At 40.5% G+C, this 15,944-nt stretch overlaps 1 protein-coding gene across 1 annotated transcript in view; it reads left to right on the top strand.

Annotated features, from left to right (window-relative positions):
- Window positions 1-15,834, top strand: part of nlk2 (nemo-like kinase, type 2) — a 29,311-nt gene extending 13,477 nt beyond the window's left edge. The window contains exons 5-12 of the mRNA XM_089014633.1: window positions 285-391; window positions 549-634; window positions 1,325-1,534; window positions 2,094-2,195; window positions 4,643-4,729; window positions 6,308-6,506; window positions 7,275-7,368; window positions 11,834-15,834. Of these exons, the coding sequence (XP_088870759.1) occupies window positions 285-391; window positions 549-634; window positions 1,325-1,534; window positions 2,094-2,195; window positions 4,643-4,729; window positions 6,308-6,506; window positions 7,275-7,368; window positions 11,834-11,888 (940 nt within the window). The 3' untranslated portion in view covers window positions 11,889-15,834. The remainder of the gene's footprint in view (window positions 1-284; window positions 392-548; window positions 635-1,324; window positions 1,535-2,093; window positions 2,196-4,642; window positions 4,730-6,307; window positions 6,507-7,274; window positions 7,369-11,833) is intronic.
- Window positions 15,835-15,944: the final 110 nt, after the last annotated feature.

The following is a 15,944-nucleotide window of genomic DNA, read 5'->3' as shown; positions in this document are numbered from 1 at the left end:
CCCTAATTTGTGCTATAAGCAAGACCTGGTACAGGGACACTTCCATCATCAACAACTGTCAAAATCTGGTGTATTCCATGCCAAAACGCATCGCTGAGGTGATAAAGGGCGGACATACTTCTTACTAAAATGGACATTTTAATAATTTGAGTTGTCAAAAAATGTAAACAATCAATTTTATGCCAAAATAACACGGCGGTGCAATTAATTTGCACAAGGGTGTAAATGTTGATCAATATTTCACAGCGTTTGCGTTTATTTTGACTCAACTTCCCATTGGCCAGATATGTAGTGACTGAACTGATGCAAAGTGACCTCCATAAGATCATTGTGTCACCACAGCCCCTGAGCTCAGACCACGCCAAGGTGTTTCTCTATCAGATTCTACGAGGTAAAAATTCTCCATTCATGTTTTTGGTGGTTGCTGTTGTCGGTGCTATTAATGTTAACTTTTGGAGTGGGCGGGGGTCAGCATGTTATGTGGCTTCTTTTAATGACTATACATTGAATGTAATTTGATTGCCATGCTTGTGTTAAATTATCACCAGGACTGAAGTACCTTCATTCGGCTGGCATTCTTCACCGAGATATTAAACCTGGCAACCTCTTGGTCAACAGCAACTGTGTACTGAAGGTGTGTGGCAATGCGACACAATCATATAACAGACGAGGCACGGTCAGGCCAGTTCTGTTTTTTTCCCACACTGAGATGATTTGAGTTTGACATTGACATTTTATGTTGGAAATCAATCGTTCAGGTTTTATTTCTAGATACCTGTACTGTGCTTTCTTCTGCGTCAACCTTAGGATGTGATCCATTGACATGACCACATTTTATGCTTCTTGTTTGTTTTGGGGCACGCTGAATATTGCCAAGAAATGGTAGGCCAGGCTGGAATTTGCCCAGAAGTATATATGAGCCAGTTTTCCTCAGACATTGGGCAGGGTGCAGTCTGAACTGGTTGCCACCCAATTGCAGGCCACGCATAGATGAACAACTATTTGCATTTAAAGACACGATGGGACAATTTTGAGTGTTCCATCGACCTGTCATGCATATTTTGGGAAAGTGGGAGGAAACACATGCAGGCTCTGGAGAACATGCAGAATCCACAAGGAAGGCCGCAGCAGGAGCCTCTTGCAACTAAATGTCTTTTGTATTTCGTTTCCGTTGTGCTACTTTTACTCTTTACAAACAATTACCTCAGCCTGAGTATAAGAATCAAATGTGAATACCTGGAATTTGTTGTATTGTTTGAAATCCAAATGTTTTCAGTCAACAGCAAAAATAATCAAATAGAACATTTGAATTATTCTGTTTCAGATTTGTGATTTTGGACTGGCACGAGTGGAAGAGACTGATGAGTCGCGGCACATGACTCAGGAAGTGGTGACGCAATACTACCGAGCACCAGAGATCCTAATGGGGAGCCGCCACTACTCCAACTCCATTGATATCTGGTCTGTTGGGTGTATCTTTGCTGAGCTGTTGGGGCGAAGAATTCTGTTTCAAGCCCAGAGTCCCATCCAGCAGGTAAACAGTGGAACTGAATATACATGTTATTCTGAATACACCTGTGCATTCAAAATTGTACTTAGATGTACAATTGCAGAGGCTTCTCCCATTTGACCAATCAACCAAGGTACTTGGATAGTTACAAATGTTCTGTGTGTCTCAGTGAAAACAATTATTATATTTTTTTTGATCAAAGCTTCTGAAGGAATCTTTGTGTGAGTCGTGAATGAACAATTGATAAAGGGTCACAGTAACCCTACAGTTACGTGCATGAAGCTGTATTTTGGCCACCTGTAACCAATTCTCACAAGGACAAATGTTTCCATTGGGCTCAGAAATGCTTGAAAAATATTGTTTTAGCAATGGATGCGAATATCTCAAAAGGACTATAGAAGCTTTAGCTGCTCTGGGTCAACAATGGGGAAAAAATCTCATACCTCACCGTGAAGAAAGAATCAACTTTTCTAGATTCTGTACAAAACCATTTCGAGGAAATTCATCAGATAACTTATGGTTTGAGCCAGGGACAGCTATTTAAAATTTAGATTTGGCCCTTGTTTTCACGCGCTGTCAATAGCTGGACTTGATCACTGACTTGTTGGGGACTCCTTCAATGGAGGCGATGAGGACAGCCTGTGAAGGAGCCCGCGCACACATTCTCAGAGGAACGAACAAACAGGTAATGCTCAAAAAGATTTGGTTTGGTTTGCTAAAAAAAAATGTGTTTTTTTCTGTCTGACATGCTGCTGACCTTTGCACACCTTAACAGTTATTGATATTAAACAGTGTCCGAAAAAGTTAGCGGACACCAGGGCAGACAACTCTGAAAAGTCGCCTGCCCCATTTTTTACAACTTGAAACACAATAAGACGACTAATCGCAAAAAAAAAAAATATTGTTGCAAAGTACAGTAAAGTCTCGTTATATCGATAGCACTGCTTATTACGATTCTATTTCTATGAACGCAAGGAGAAAATTTACATGCCGCAGGGTCGGATATATCGATAGTCCGGTTATATCGATATTTTTTCCGACTCCCGAGAATATCGATATAACGAGACTTTACTGTATTAAGGATTGATAATCAGAATATATAACAGAACAACGCTTTAAAATTAAGTAATTGATGTTCCTACCACAAATGCTCCCTTGCTTAATTTATTGTAAATATCCCTTGCTGGTGATTTTGCTCTATTTGTCGTTTGTCCATACACTGTTCATCATGTTTCACAATGCAATGTTTGCGTTGCGTCGTCTGCTACAAGCCACGTCAACTCCTCTTTCCACCATGCTTTCTTTTAATGTTTTAATTTACGTTTTGTCCCATCATAGATTTTGTTCGCTTCTTTTGAATCTTTCTTCTGGGGTTTTGGCTTGTGTTCTCTGTGCGTCTACCTTGGAAAATGATATGCAAATGCACCCGGAAGCACGAAGTTAATCAATGCAGGCTTCTGATTGGCTACTGAGTATGAAAATTGCCAAACGAACCGAAATTCCAAAATTTTCAAACCGAATGAAGATTTCAAAATCGGAATAAAGCAAACATTTGATTAGAAAAAAAAATCATCATGTTTTTTTTTTTCCTTGAAAAAGTTGTCGCCTACCAGGGCGGAGACGTTCTTTATGTTGTACGCCCGACGTAAAAGTTGCACGCCACGGGCGTCCGGGCAGATGTTATTTCACTGACACTGATATTAAATCTCAAGCTATATCATAAGACCAATCCAAAATAAAGTGTGTTGCGCAGCGATTTTAAGTCCGCCAACATTACATTATTTGAAGATTATTTAGCATTCTTTGATTATTCATCGTTATGTAAATCACACAAGCGTGCGAGCGCACACACACACACACACACACACCGATCTGTACTACACTTACCAACCAGAAGTCGAGCAGACATCAAATAATAAGATCAGGAGACCTTTAGTGATTTTTGTGGCAAGCGGTAAATCAAGCTAAAAAACAATGCGACTGTCTTTGGGTTTAACAATCGAATGTTTCTTCCAACAATAATCAAAATTCAACAAATGATTGACTTTGTCAGAAGAGGAATTGCAATTGTTATGATACCCTGGAAGTCTAAAGATTTCGAGTAGTCAAATATTTACCATTCAAGAAGTTACATTCCAATTAAGTCTTAAATAGATGTGTATGGTATCTCTTGGGGCAACCTGGTGGAAGATCCGGAAACAGATTTCCGGCCGCTGTTCAACTGACTTTTTGTCACAGTTTGCAAGGTGGTGATGGTGGGTGCGGATCCCAAAAAGCAGGCAGGAGGGAGCAGGAGGTTGTGTTTGATAAACGGTATTAAAATAAAGTCAGCAGGAACAAAATGTAAAACATCAAAATCATCTGAACGGAAAAAAATACAAAGTATCAAAAGAAAACCAAGATTAAAAGTCCGCCAACGTTAAACAAACACATGCACAGCATACAATGCATGCAATTGCAGACAAAGCATGCAACAAACAATGAACCGACACCGGATGGTCGTGCCGGGAGTCCTTTTAAGTGTCACTGATTAAAACGACCAGCACCTGCGGGGCTGCAGGCAGGGCTGACGTCGCTACCCGTTGGTCGCCAATCCGAACGTGGCAATCCGCCACTGATCGGGACGACCAGCACCTGTGCAGGTGCAGGCGGGGCCGACAGCGCCACCCGTTGGTCGCCAACCAGATCATGACACTTTTTGAGGCATATGGCAAGCCTTCAAATGTGGAGGACAATACGATTGATGCCAACCTAGACCTTCCCAAAGAAAGTTGGAGAAGAATCAGGAGGATACCTTCCCGCTGGTCTGGGTTTGCGACTTGTCACTTGAGGCGGTGTAGGCCGTGGTGACTTAGGAAAATTATGTGCTGTAACCAGATGGTTTGCGAGGCTCTTTCCACTCATTGCATCGAAGGCATGGTTCCTTGTGTTGTACTTGTCACTTTTTTTGAAACTGAGATCTGTATTTACAGTAGTAAGTGAAATTGTAACAAGAACTCAACTCAACTTTATTTATAAAGCATCACATTTCAAAACCTTTCTGTGTGCTTGAAATATGCTGTGCAAAATATTATCTTGCATCATCAATATTTAAGAAGATGATTAATATCGCAATTTTTGCATGGTTCACAGCCATCCCTTCCTGGTCTTTACACACTGTCTGGTCAAGCGACTCATGAAGCTGTACACCTCCTATGCAGGATGCTGGTGTTTGATCCGGTGAGTTATGATACCTGACTGAATAGTATTTGATTATTCCTATAGTTTGTTAAACAAAGGTCAGTGTTTTATTGTTAGATTCATTACCAACTTCCTTAGTGCGAGAACTACACTGTCCAACTGTGTTTGTATGACTTTCCAACCTTGGTATTTTGTTCGCATGATCAAATTGCTTGTAAAATATTATCACTGAACCATTTGATATACAGTATGTATATATACAGTTCCTGACAAAAGGGTAGGAACAACAAATAATAACTTGTAGTTGATCTATTGGAATCAGAAATGGCTTATATGAAAGGCAAAGCCCTCTAGATTATGCTTATTATACCAAAATAAAGTTTTGTATCATTTATTGAGTTGTATTATTTAATTAGGACAGAAAGGTCAGATTTTGCTTGGACAAAAGTCTTGTCGTATACAAAAATAATGTAGAAATTATACATATACATCGTATTTCATTTTGAATACACAAATATTCTACAATAACGTCAGAACATAAAGTATGATGCCTTAGAAAAATAACTAATATCGTGTATGGCTCCCGTGAGCTTGGAGGACTGCATCCATACGTCTTGGCAATGACTCAATTAACTTATTGATGAAGTCATCTGGAATGGCAAAGAAAGCAGTCTTGCAGGACTCCCAGAGTTCATCAAGATTCTTCCAAGCCTCCTTCTTCATCTTACCCCAGACATGTTCAATAACGTTCAGTTCTGGTAACTGGGCTGGCCAATCCTGGAGCACCTTGACCTTCTTTGCTTTCAGGAATTTTGATGTGGAGGCTGAATTTGAGAAGGAGCACCATCCTACTGCAGAATTATCCCTCTCTTGCGGTTTGGGATGTAATGGGCAGCAAGAATTTCATGATACTTCTGTAGGCTGTTGATGTTATTGGATGTAACGCCAAACCATGATTTTTTTCCTCCACCAAACTTGACTGTTTTCTGGGTGAATCTTGGGTCCATGCGGGCTCCAACGCGTGCGTCTTCTGCAGTATTTGCGGCGTTGAGATGCAGTTCAATGGACGATTCAACAGAAAAACAGGAAATAAATCATGGTTTGGGGTTACATCCAGTATGGAGGTGTGCGAGAGATCTGCAGAGTGGATGGTCTTACTCCCTTTCCACCTGGTCTCCTGCACACACAGTATTTCTACCTTCCTCCTTCTGCATCATATCAATCAACTAACTCTCTACCTTTTCCTGGCATTGTTCCGACATTCAAAGTCCCTACTTTGAGTCCTATACTCTTGGATTTCCATTTCTCTCTTCTTCTTCGGGCAAACCTCCCTCCGCTCCTTCTTCGACCAACAGTAGTCCATTTTCCACCGGCACCCTGGTGGTCATTGTTGACCCGAGCCTCGACCGATCTGGTATAAGATTCAGAGGTTTTATTCACACGTTTGTTTTCGGCAAAATTTTACATTGGATGCCCTTCCTGACACAACCCTCTGTATGTGTCCGGGCTTGGGACCGGCACAATAACACAGTGGCTTTGTGTCCCCTTGTGGCTACATTACTTTAACATTATACCTGAAACACATTATTTCAAGTAACTAGTCTATTTGGTCCTCAGTCGAAGCGGATTTCAGCAAAGGATGCCTTGGCACACCCATATCTGGATGAGGGTCGACTACGCTACCACACTTGCATGTGCAAATGCTGCTATACGATGTCCTCTGGCCGCGTTTACACAAGTGACTTTGAACCTGTCACCAACCCCAAGTTTGATGATGGCTTTGAAAAGAATCTCAGCTCTGTGCGACAAGTCAAAGGTAAGCTGTCATCGGTGCTTTTTCAGCACCGATGACATTGCCAACACGCAAGTATGGTTGAGACCAAGTTTAGTTGAGCAGAGCAACAACGATGACAATATGGTTCGTTGTAGTCATGTAACTGCATTACTAAAAAAGAACAAAATATACCCAGTATAATGAGGAATGGAAATGGTATACAATAATGAAATAGAATTTTCAGATATGTATTGCTATGCTGTTGCCTGTGACTGGATGAATTTGCAAGTGCTGAACTGCATTTGGAAAATCATCTTATTCAAAATGTAAGAGAGTTGTCTTGTTTCTAACTGACTAATATTCTGTGTCATAGCACTTGAGGGGATATCATGCTGAATGTTTTCTCCTCCTGCTTTTTCACAGTATTTGATTTCATCCATGCACTGAATTGAAATTGATTAGACTGCTGACAAGATTGCACTTGGATAAAAATTATATTGTGTGTATCAAATGGTAGTCAATTGTGCAGTATTGTTTGAAGTGACAGAATGCAATTGCATACATTTGATCCAAAAAAGTTGAAATTTTAGTGTTTGTAAAAATAGTGTGAGTGCGTGTAACTCAGTCACTCGCAAATTCAGATTTAAATGTTCCTTTTTTTCTGTTCTGTGATCGGTTTACTGAATGTTCTTTTTTTTCTTGTGTGGAATAATGTCTTTATGCCAGTAAGACTTTGATTTGCACCCTTATCATCTTTGACAAAGAATGCCTCAGTTTCGTAATCTCTGTTTAATGGGTTGCACCCCACAGAGATCATCCATCAATTCATTTTGGAACAGCAAAAAGGGAGTCGCGTACCATTATGCATCAACCCGCTGTCAGCTGCTTTCAAGAGTTTTATCAGGTGGGTACGACAATGACTATCTTTATAACTCCTTAATAAAGCAGCTTCTAATGTAAACCTGCTTGTTGGCCAAGAAAGAATTTCAAATTACAGTGCGTTTTAGAGTATAAAGTGCACCTTCAATGAATGGCCTATTTCGAAACTGTTTTCATATATACTGCATCGTAAAGCGCATATGAGAAGCTACAATAGTGACTGTGGTTGTGCTACGCATCCACTCGATGCAACTACGCTAAAGGCAATACAATACAGCTTTATTGATAAAGAGCAAAGTCATGTGGAGGTGGTCACAGAACACGGACATGAAGCATCAATACAAATGGCATTGTGAGACAATAAATGAAAGACAAAATATATGAAGACAATGGATTCAACAAATACATTCAAATAAATTCAATAAAGCTGACTTTAAGCTCACCTCCATAAGTGGCTAAATATCCTTCAATGCCTTGCTTATCTCCATCTTCCTGAGTGTCATCAGCAGTTACCTATGTTTTTGGTATTATCTTGGTTTCATTATGGCTGTGCAGAACTCACAAAGTAAATGTGTGTTTGAGTATGTGTGTGTTTATTTGAAAATGCACATGTCAATTACTGTTGAGTAGATTTTAGATTACAATTGGTTCCTTCTAAAATCACCACGAGATTGCATACAGCCACTAATAAGGAAACAACTGAATGGGGAATGCAACTAGTGTCAACACCGTATGTAAAGTGCATCACATTGGAGTGTGCACTGTCTGCTTTTGAGAAAATTGACAAGGCTTTCAGGTGTGCCTTTATTACAAAAAATACCGTAAAACTTTTTACTTAATCATGCTTCGTCGCAATGTCCCTCTAGCGTTTATTTACCAGAATCTGAATCACTTCAATCCTGGCCTGATTGCCCCATTTGCCCTGGTATCACCTCATCAGCATAACTATAAGCCTATGTTGCCTAAGAAGTCTGTTGTAAGAACGATCCAAATTAAACCTCACCCCACCATCAGCAATCAGGCAAGTCGTAGACCCCATAATCAGGCAGGACAATAGAAGTAACCAGTCAGGACAATAGTAATCTGTGTAGCCTCAGGGTTTAGTCCTCTGCTACCCCCCCTACCTGAGAACAGGGTCCTATCAAAGCAGAGGTCTGGCACCGCCACCTGTGGACTGTAGGGATATACAGTAAAGTCTCGTTATATCGATATTCTTGGGAGTCAGAAAAAATGTCGATACAACCGTACTATCGATATGTCCGTTCCTTGTACTAAGTTCATCATGTCTACTTGATATCTAATTTAAAGCAGTTTCTTTACTTACAGACAGTGTATTGTAGGTGTTCAAATAGCTGACATGTTTCGGCATATACTTCCGCCTTCGTCAGAGTGTCACGGATGTTGTTGTGACGCGCCATTTTCAGCTGGTGTTGCTATGAGGGCGTGGCATGCCTGTCAGATCTGACAGGTAGGCTGTCCACTCGTCCACTCGTCCCTCCAGCATACTGCTCCAGGTAGTAGAGAGCATGTAAGCTCCCTCATCCCTGTTGATGGTCCTTGGTCCTCGCTTCCGGATTTCAATGGCCTCCCTGATCCAGCGCTGATGTTTGTTTTCTTCGGTGCGGATGACTCTGGCCTTCTCTCAGTCCAGGATGTGACACATCATGGACTTGATATCTATCTTATTATATCTTGATATCTATCTTATTATGGACACGGAAAAATACGAAAAACAGATGCAGCAATTATTACAGGACGACGCCTATGAAATATTAAAGAAAGACCCAACAGAAGAAAAGAAAAACAAACTTAAAGCACTACTCAAACCCCTATTAAACGAAAATAAAATAAACAAAGAGTCGTACAACCACCTGGGACCCACAGCAAACATCATCCCCAGGATTTACGGCACGCCAAAAATACACAAACCAGATACACCTCTCCGCCCCATAGTAGACAGCATCGGATCAGTCACGTACAACCTCTCAAAAGCACTATCAGAAATAATAAAACCATTACTGGGACACACGGACCAACACTGCGAGAACTCAAAGCAACTCGCTACAGAACTCGCCATCATAAAAGTACAGAAAGATGAAATGTTCATATCACATGACGTCATCTCACTTTTCAACAAAACACCCACCAATAGTACAGGACACTCAAAAAACGCACCAATCTAACAGCACATGACATAACCCAGCTACTTCAGTTCATTGCCACATCCACATATTTCCAATTCAGGAACACCATATACAGACAAAAAGAAGGGTTCGCCATGGGGGACCCACTCTCTGCCATCATGTGTGGGTTCTTCATGGAGGACCTGGAACAGAAAGCGATTTCAACAGCCCCGGAAACACACAAACCAACACTATGGAAACGATATGTGGACGACATTCTGAAAAAAATCAAAACAGGACATACGCAACAGCTTACGGAACACCTCAACTCCATAGACACCACAGGCAGTATCAAGTTCACCCATGGAGAGGAACTTAACCAATCCATTGCCTTCTTGGCTTGAACATACACCACACGGACAACGGGGACATCAAAATAAAAGTACACAGGAAACCCACACATACCGACCAATATCTCCTTTGGACATCCGAACACCCCACTATTCATAAGTTGTCAGTCGTCACAACATTACATGAACGCACCACAATGATCACGGACCCGGAGGACAGAACGCAGGAGGAAAAACATACACAACACGCACTACAAAAATGCCAATAACCTAAAGAGGCAGAGCAGGTCAAAAACAAAAACAACACAAGACAGGGGAGAAAGAAAAAGCAAACAAACAAACAAGAGCACAGAGCAATGGTAACATTGCCATACATGAGAGGGATCACGGAACGCGTACAAAGAGCACTGAGGAAACACAACGTAAACAAAGCACACGCAACTCTCCGACAGAGCTTGGTACACCCAAAGGACAAAATACACCCGTAAAATAAATGCAACTCAATATATGAAATCCCATGCAAGTCATGCAATAAATCATCCATCGGGGAGACAGGAAGGAGTTTCAATACAAGAACAAAAGAGCACAAGAAGGAGCGCGAGAAGGAGACAGCAACAATACAAACAAGAGCAATAAAAGAACAAAACACCATAAATCAGCCATCACGGACCACTGCAAAAGAGAAAATCACATCCTGGACTGGGAGAAGGCCAGAGTCATCCGCACCGAAGAAAACAAACATCGGCGCTGGATCAGGGAGGCCATTGAAATCCGGAAGCGAGGACCAAGGACCATCAACAGGGATGAGGGAGCTTACATGCTCTCTACTACCTGGAGCAGTATCCTGGAGGGACGGACGGACGGACAGCGGGGGGCGTGGCATGCCTGTCAGATCTGACAGGTAGGTCACGCCCTCATAGCAACACCAGCTGAAAATGGCGCGTCACAACAACATCTGTGACACTCTGACGAAGGCGGAAGTATACGCCGAAACATGTCAGCTATTTGAACACCTACACTGTCTGTAAGTAAAGAATCTGCTTCAAATTAAAAAATTATATGTCCGATCCTGTGCCGTACTGCATGAAGCGGGGGCAATAAATGGGGGATCTTTGATATGGCATGTAATTTTCTCATTGGGTTCATGGTTTGCGTATGTAGCATGCGTTTGTACTGTAGTGAAGTGAAAAATAAACTTCTGCATTAAATAAAAACGTCATTTATTATTTTTATAACGCACTCTTGCAAACGTGACTCTGCTACACTGCACAAGACACGGAAGCTGGCCACGTGACGAAGTCACTGATACAGATTTCGCTAATGGTGGTACTGTATAGAAACCCCTAAGCAAATATCGATTCACCTTAAACTGCTTTTGTATCGATATAAACATAGCAAAATGGCCGGCGGGAGATGAAAAACAGCACCGTAGTAACCGGATTATCATAATAACCATGTATCGTACTAAACGGAACTAATTATACATAAAAAGACTTGAAATTTGCCGGGAAATGAAAATACAGTAAAGTCTCGTTATATCGATATTCAAGGGAGTCCGAAAAAATATCGATATAACCAGGACTATCGATATATCCGATATCGATATAACGAGACTTTACTCTAGTATCGGAATAAGCAATATTATCAATATAACCGATATCGATATAACGAGACTTTACTGTATATATCGGGCCAAAACTACCAGCAAATTTGAGTTCGCTGACAAAGCCTCTTGGATGAGAAGCGAAACGTCCGACACCTTCAAATTTGTACAGATGACGGCTGAAGAAACCTTTTCATCGATGGACCACTCCTGTACGACTGAGAGCTTACACGGACGCGCTCCCACATTTATGTTTGTTAATTTTAAAAGCAGCTCAACCTCGAAACCTGCGCTAATAAAGCAAGCCTCCCTGGCCCACGGACATAGCCAGAATACAGTCTGCTTTATTGTACTTGTGAATAGACTTGTGAATTGCTAATATTAATTTCATCCACTTCTTGCTTGCCATCTCAGTTCCACAGTGGCTCAGCCCTCCGAAATGCCTCCTTCGCCACTGGTGTGGGAATAACTGCTGTTGTGAGTGCGGTCATCTTTGCCAACTGTGAAGATGGTAAAACGGAATCATGAAGGCATCTCAAGGTCTTCTGTCACCTGGGTAGCGTTTCACTGGATAATGGGACTCTTCGTTCTCCTGGCCATATGCTAAAATATGAAGTAAAGGGGAAAAAAATCCACTCACTACAGCTAATGTGGGTTTCTTAGAAGGTCGACAATTTCGGGGAAAAATATTCTGTCGACCAAATCAGAATGTGTTAAATGTTATGGGTCATCCCCTAAGAGAGAACATCACCTTGCTCTGTAATGAAGTCCATCTGTTTTTAATGTACATATTTGAAAAACGGATTTGTATTTTTAAAAAAATGTGCTTTTCATAAGCTGTGATAGTGACTTTCCCACGTGTGACGAGGCTTGTCCTATAACAGCTGTCCTTTGCTCTCCACTGTTAAGTGAACTAAATTGGCATGAAGCCCACCCTGATCTTCAGACAATCGACTGTAGCTCTCCCAGCAGATTTTTTTCCCCACAGAACTTTTCTTAACAACAATATTCCGGGCTACATTAATGAATTTACTGTTACTGTACTCCGCCACACGTTTAAAATCTTGTAGTACCGCTAAGTTTAATTACCAAAGATCATGAGACATATACACAAGTGGTCAAAATATTCCGACTGTGTGCAAAATGGGTGTGTTCTTCAATTTGGAACTCCACACTTGTGTATTACAAAGAATATTTTTGAGGGCTACATCCTCTACTTCTGAATCACACTCACACTCTGTATTGTTTTCAGAGCTAATATCATATTCGTAATTTCCAGAGACAGGAATGGAATTCATTGAAACATGTAGGTGGGGTTTTCCACTCAAAATGTATGCCTGTTGTTGTGCATGCAATTTGAAATGATATATGCAAATCAATTTTCTGGGAGAGGCAATTGAAACTTTAATTGTCAACCGCAAAAGTTACACCAATACGATAAGTGCAGTAAGATAAGACCGGAAGAAAGAGCCCAAGTTCTTCAATGAGTGATGTCTTTCATTTTTTTTAATAAGGATGTTATATAAACATGCTTGTTCAGCAGAGGCCACACATGCCATATGAAGAGTAAAACATTGTCAATGACTTCCAAAATACGTTTGGGGGACAAAATGGACGAAATATGCAAAGATGTATCTATAGTAATATATTGAAGTAACATTTTCATTTTTCTCAAGTAAAATGTATTTGAGCGCAATGTAATGTTTATCATATAAGCACCTCTTCTAATTTAAACACACTAATCGTGTGTCTTTGAATACGCTAGGGTCATGAAAGTACTATAAAGTTGAATTGTATCGAAAAAAGCAACGGCCAGTTAGAAGGGGACTTAAATGTTTATCGACTTGATTCTACGCAGAAACACAAAGTGGGGAAATGCAATGTAACTGGTTTTCTATTGATCAAATGATTTTTAGAAAATAAAGAAGACATCCATCTTGTAAAACTACTAAGTGACTTATTTTATATGCCGTAGATCCTTTCTGGACGACCGTATGAAACTTGAGTCTTTTCTGCAATTCCATTTGATATCCTTCCTTTTCTAGACATCCGCACCGCTTGAGGCAGCGGATCCAATCATTTTGAGCTAAAGTCAAGGTCGCCCGTGTAAAATGGGAGGGCCCTCTCTCAAAGTTTGGCTTTGAAATAATGGAGAAAAGAGTGGTGGCTTAGAGCGAGGCAAGGTCCAATCTTCCCTAAACGTCATCAATCAGATCAGTAAAACAAACCAGCAATAACTCACACAGCAGTGATAAGGTGGTTCGTTAAGGATTTGGACTCTGTCTTCACTCGCAAGCGGATGTGTTTTTTTCGAGAAATACAGTGATACCTTGGCTTACGAACTTAATTGGTTCCCAGACAGAGGTTGTAAGGCGAAAAATTGGAATTTAGAGCCGCATATCTGCTCTGGACTTTCAGCTCACTCATAAACAGTAAAGAAGTAGCTTATTCAACTTTTTGTTGTCTTCATACTCGTACACTGTATCCAAGAGAAATACATTTGAAGGAAATGAGTTCATATATTTTTAAAAGTTATTTTCTATCCTGTTGCTGTTGTGAAGACATGCGTTCTCCTCACACCTCCAAAAGTATCCTTATGTATATATGTGAACACACACACGTAGAAAATGTAACACTGTACATGTATAGAAATGGTATTAACTTTCACATTTCTAGGGCTGTGAAGTTGATTTTATTTTTAAACCTTGCATTCAATTGTACATAATTTCTTTCTTTTTAACCCTGCAACGAGGAAATCTTCGAGGACAAACATTGCTATCCAGTGGAATACGCACTACTATTGACTTGACTCCATGTTGTGTGTACAGCAAATTTGTCGATAAAGAGAAAGGAGCGATGTTCACTCAATTCAATTGTCAATTGCGGCAATGCCGCATGAATATATTTGAGGATTCACCATGTTGCTCTCTACCTCTTGAGCTCTGTGACTTGGTTTTGTTTACCTCCAACCAAGAGGAATTGAAAAAAAACATGTGAAGTCTCGGGGCTCAGCTGTCGCGCTCTCCCTTACGATCAACTACTAAGCATTCAACAACAAATTTGAGTCATCCAATGTTTTGGTTGGGGTTTACCCAACAGTAGCCAAGCATTACCTGACTGTTAAATAGTTTTAGCTTCATAAGAAGAATAATAGGTCATTAGCTTTTGGCGAGGAAGGGTTACTTCTCTAACCCCAAATGGCTGTGTTCAAAGCTTAGCGTCAAGTATGCAAATTGATACCATGCATTTCCATGTATATATGCGCTGATCAAAGCACGTTTTTTTTATTTTTTTAATTTTACTAACGCTCTTAAGGTGATGCTGTCAGAGGCTTTGTCACACGCTCAAAATGAAAGGGGCCATTACATTCCAGGATGCGATCAATTTTAACCAGTAATTAGCATGTTAGCTCTGTGAACCCCCCGACCCACAAAAACAGGAATTATTCAGCATTTAACGTGCTTTCACAAATTAGTTTTATTGCAGACTTTAGCTGGACTTGAACATGAGAAAACCTGTGATGGCACCAGAGGGGGGGGGGTTGCCAGTCATTTAGACTCCGAGTCTCTATTCAACATTTGGAATGGATTTCGACTTACGACCATTTCAACTTGCGTCCGTTTGGTCGGAACAGAACTCGGTCGTAAGTTCGATGTTACCTGTATATTTGTCTTTTTTGATCTATATAATATTTTTTTCCACTCCTAACTCCTTTTTTTACACTCCTAACAGCATCTGTCAGATGTATATTCAGTCTGAGAGTATGCTCGAGGCAGTTTGATTTGTGTGTTTGGTCATTTAATTGGTCAGATGTGACGAGACTGTGGGGAGGAATGGAACACAGCTGTGCCACCATTTGTACCGTTGACAGATCATTGACTTGTCTAAATTCCCCAATTGACAACAAATTGCAAATGTTAATTGGAAACTGGAGTGAAATTTCTCAGGAACGGAGCCACGTTGTTACTGTCCCTTGCCATCGCTACCATGAGCCATCTTGTCAAGAATGCATTTTGCTTTATTTTGTGTTGAAAATGAAGTACTACTTGAATCCGATTGTACTCATTTGAAATATATTTGATGAGTCATAACTGATAAGATGAGATGAGATGAGAGAGTCATAACTGACATGCGTTTTTCTGAAACTAACCACACATTTTGCAACCACTGGATTTGCTATTTGAAAAGTATTTGTATGATGTTTGATGTTTTCATCCTGAATTAATCTGCAGTACGCACACGCACACAAAACCGCCATACAAAAATTGTCTATTCCATGATTCCTTCCTGAGCTTAAATCACGGTTCATGTTGAGTTGAGGTAATCCATTTGATCATTGTCAGTTTGAAGATGTGAAATCGACCCCAAATTGATGCGGGAAATGTTAACCAAATTAAATGTGACATGTAAAGAAATGCATGATTTGTTGGACTGTTATTTGTATCATGTGATCAGACTGCTTTGTTTTTATCTGAATTCTTCAATTCAAAGAACCTGAAATGAGTTTGTTACTAGGTCCAATGAA

This window comes from Hippocampus bargibanti, linkage group LG14 (assembly GCF_051943395.1).
Source record: "Hippocampus bargibanti isolate YZ-2025 linkage group LG14, ASM5194339v1, whole genome shotgun sequence".
Lineage (NCBI taxonomy): Eukaryota > Metazoa > Chordata > Actinopteri > Syngnathiformes > Syngnathidae > Hippocampus > Hippocampus bargibanti.
Note: the sequence above shows the minus strand (reverse complement) of the source record. Positions and strands in the feature narration are given on the sequence as shown.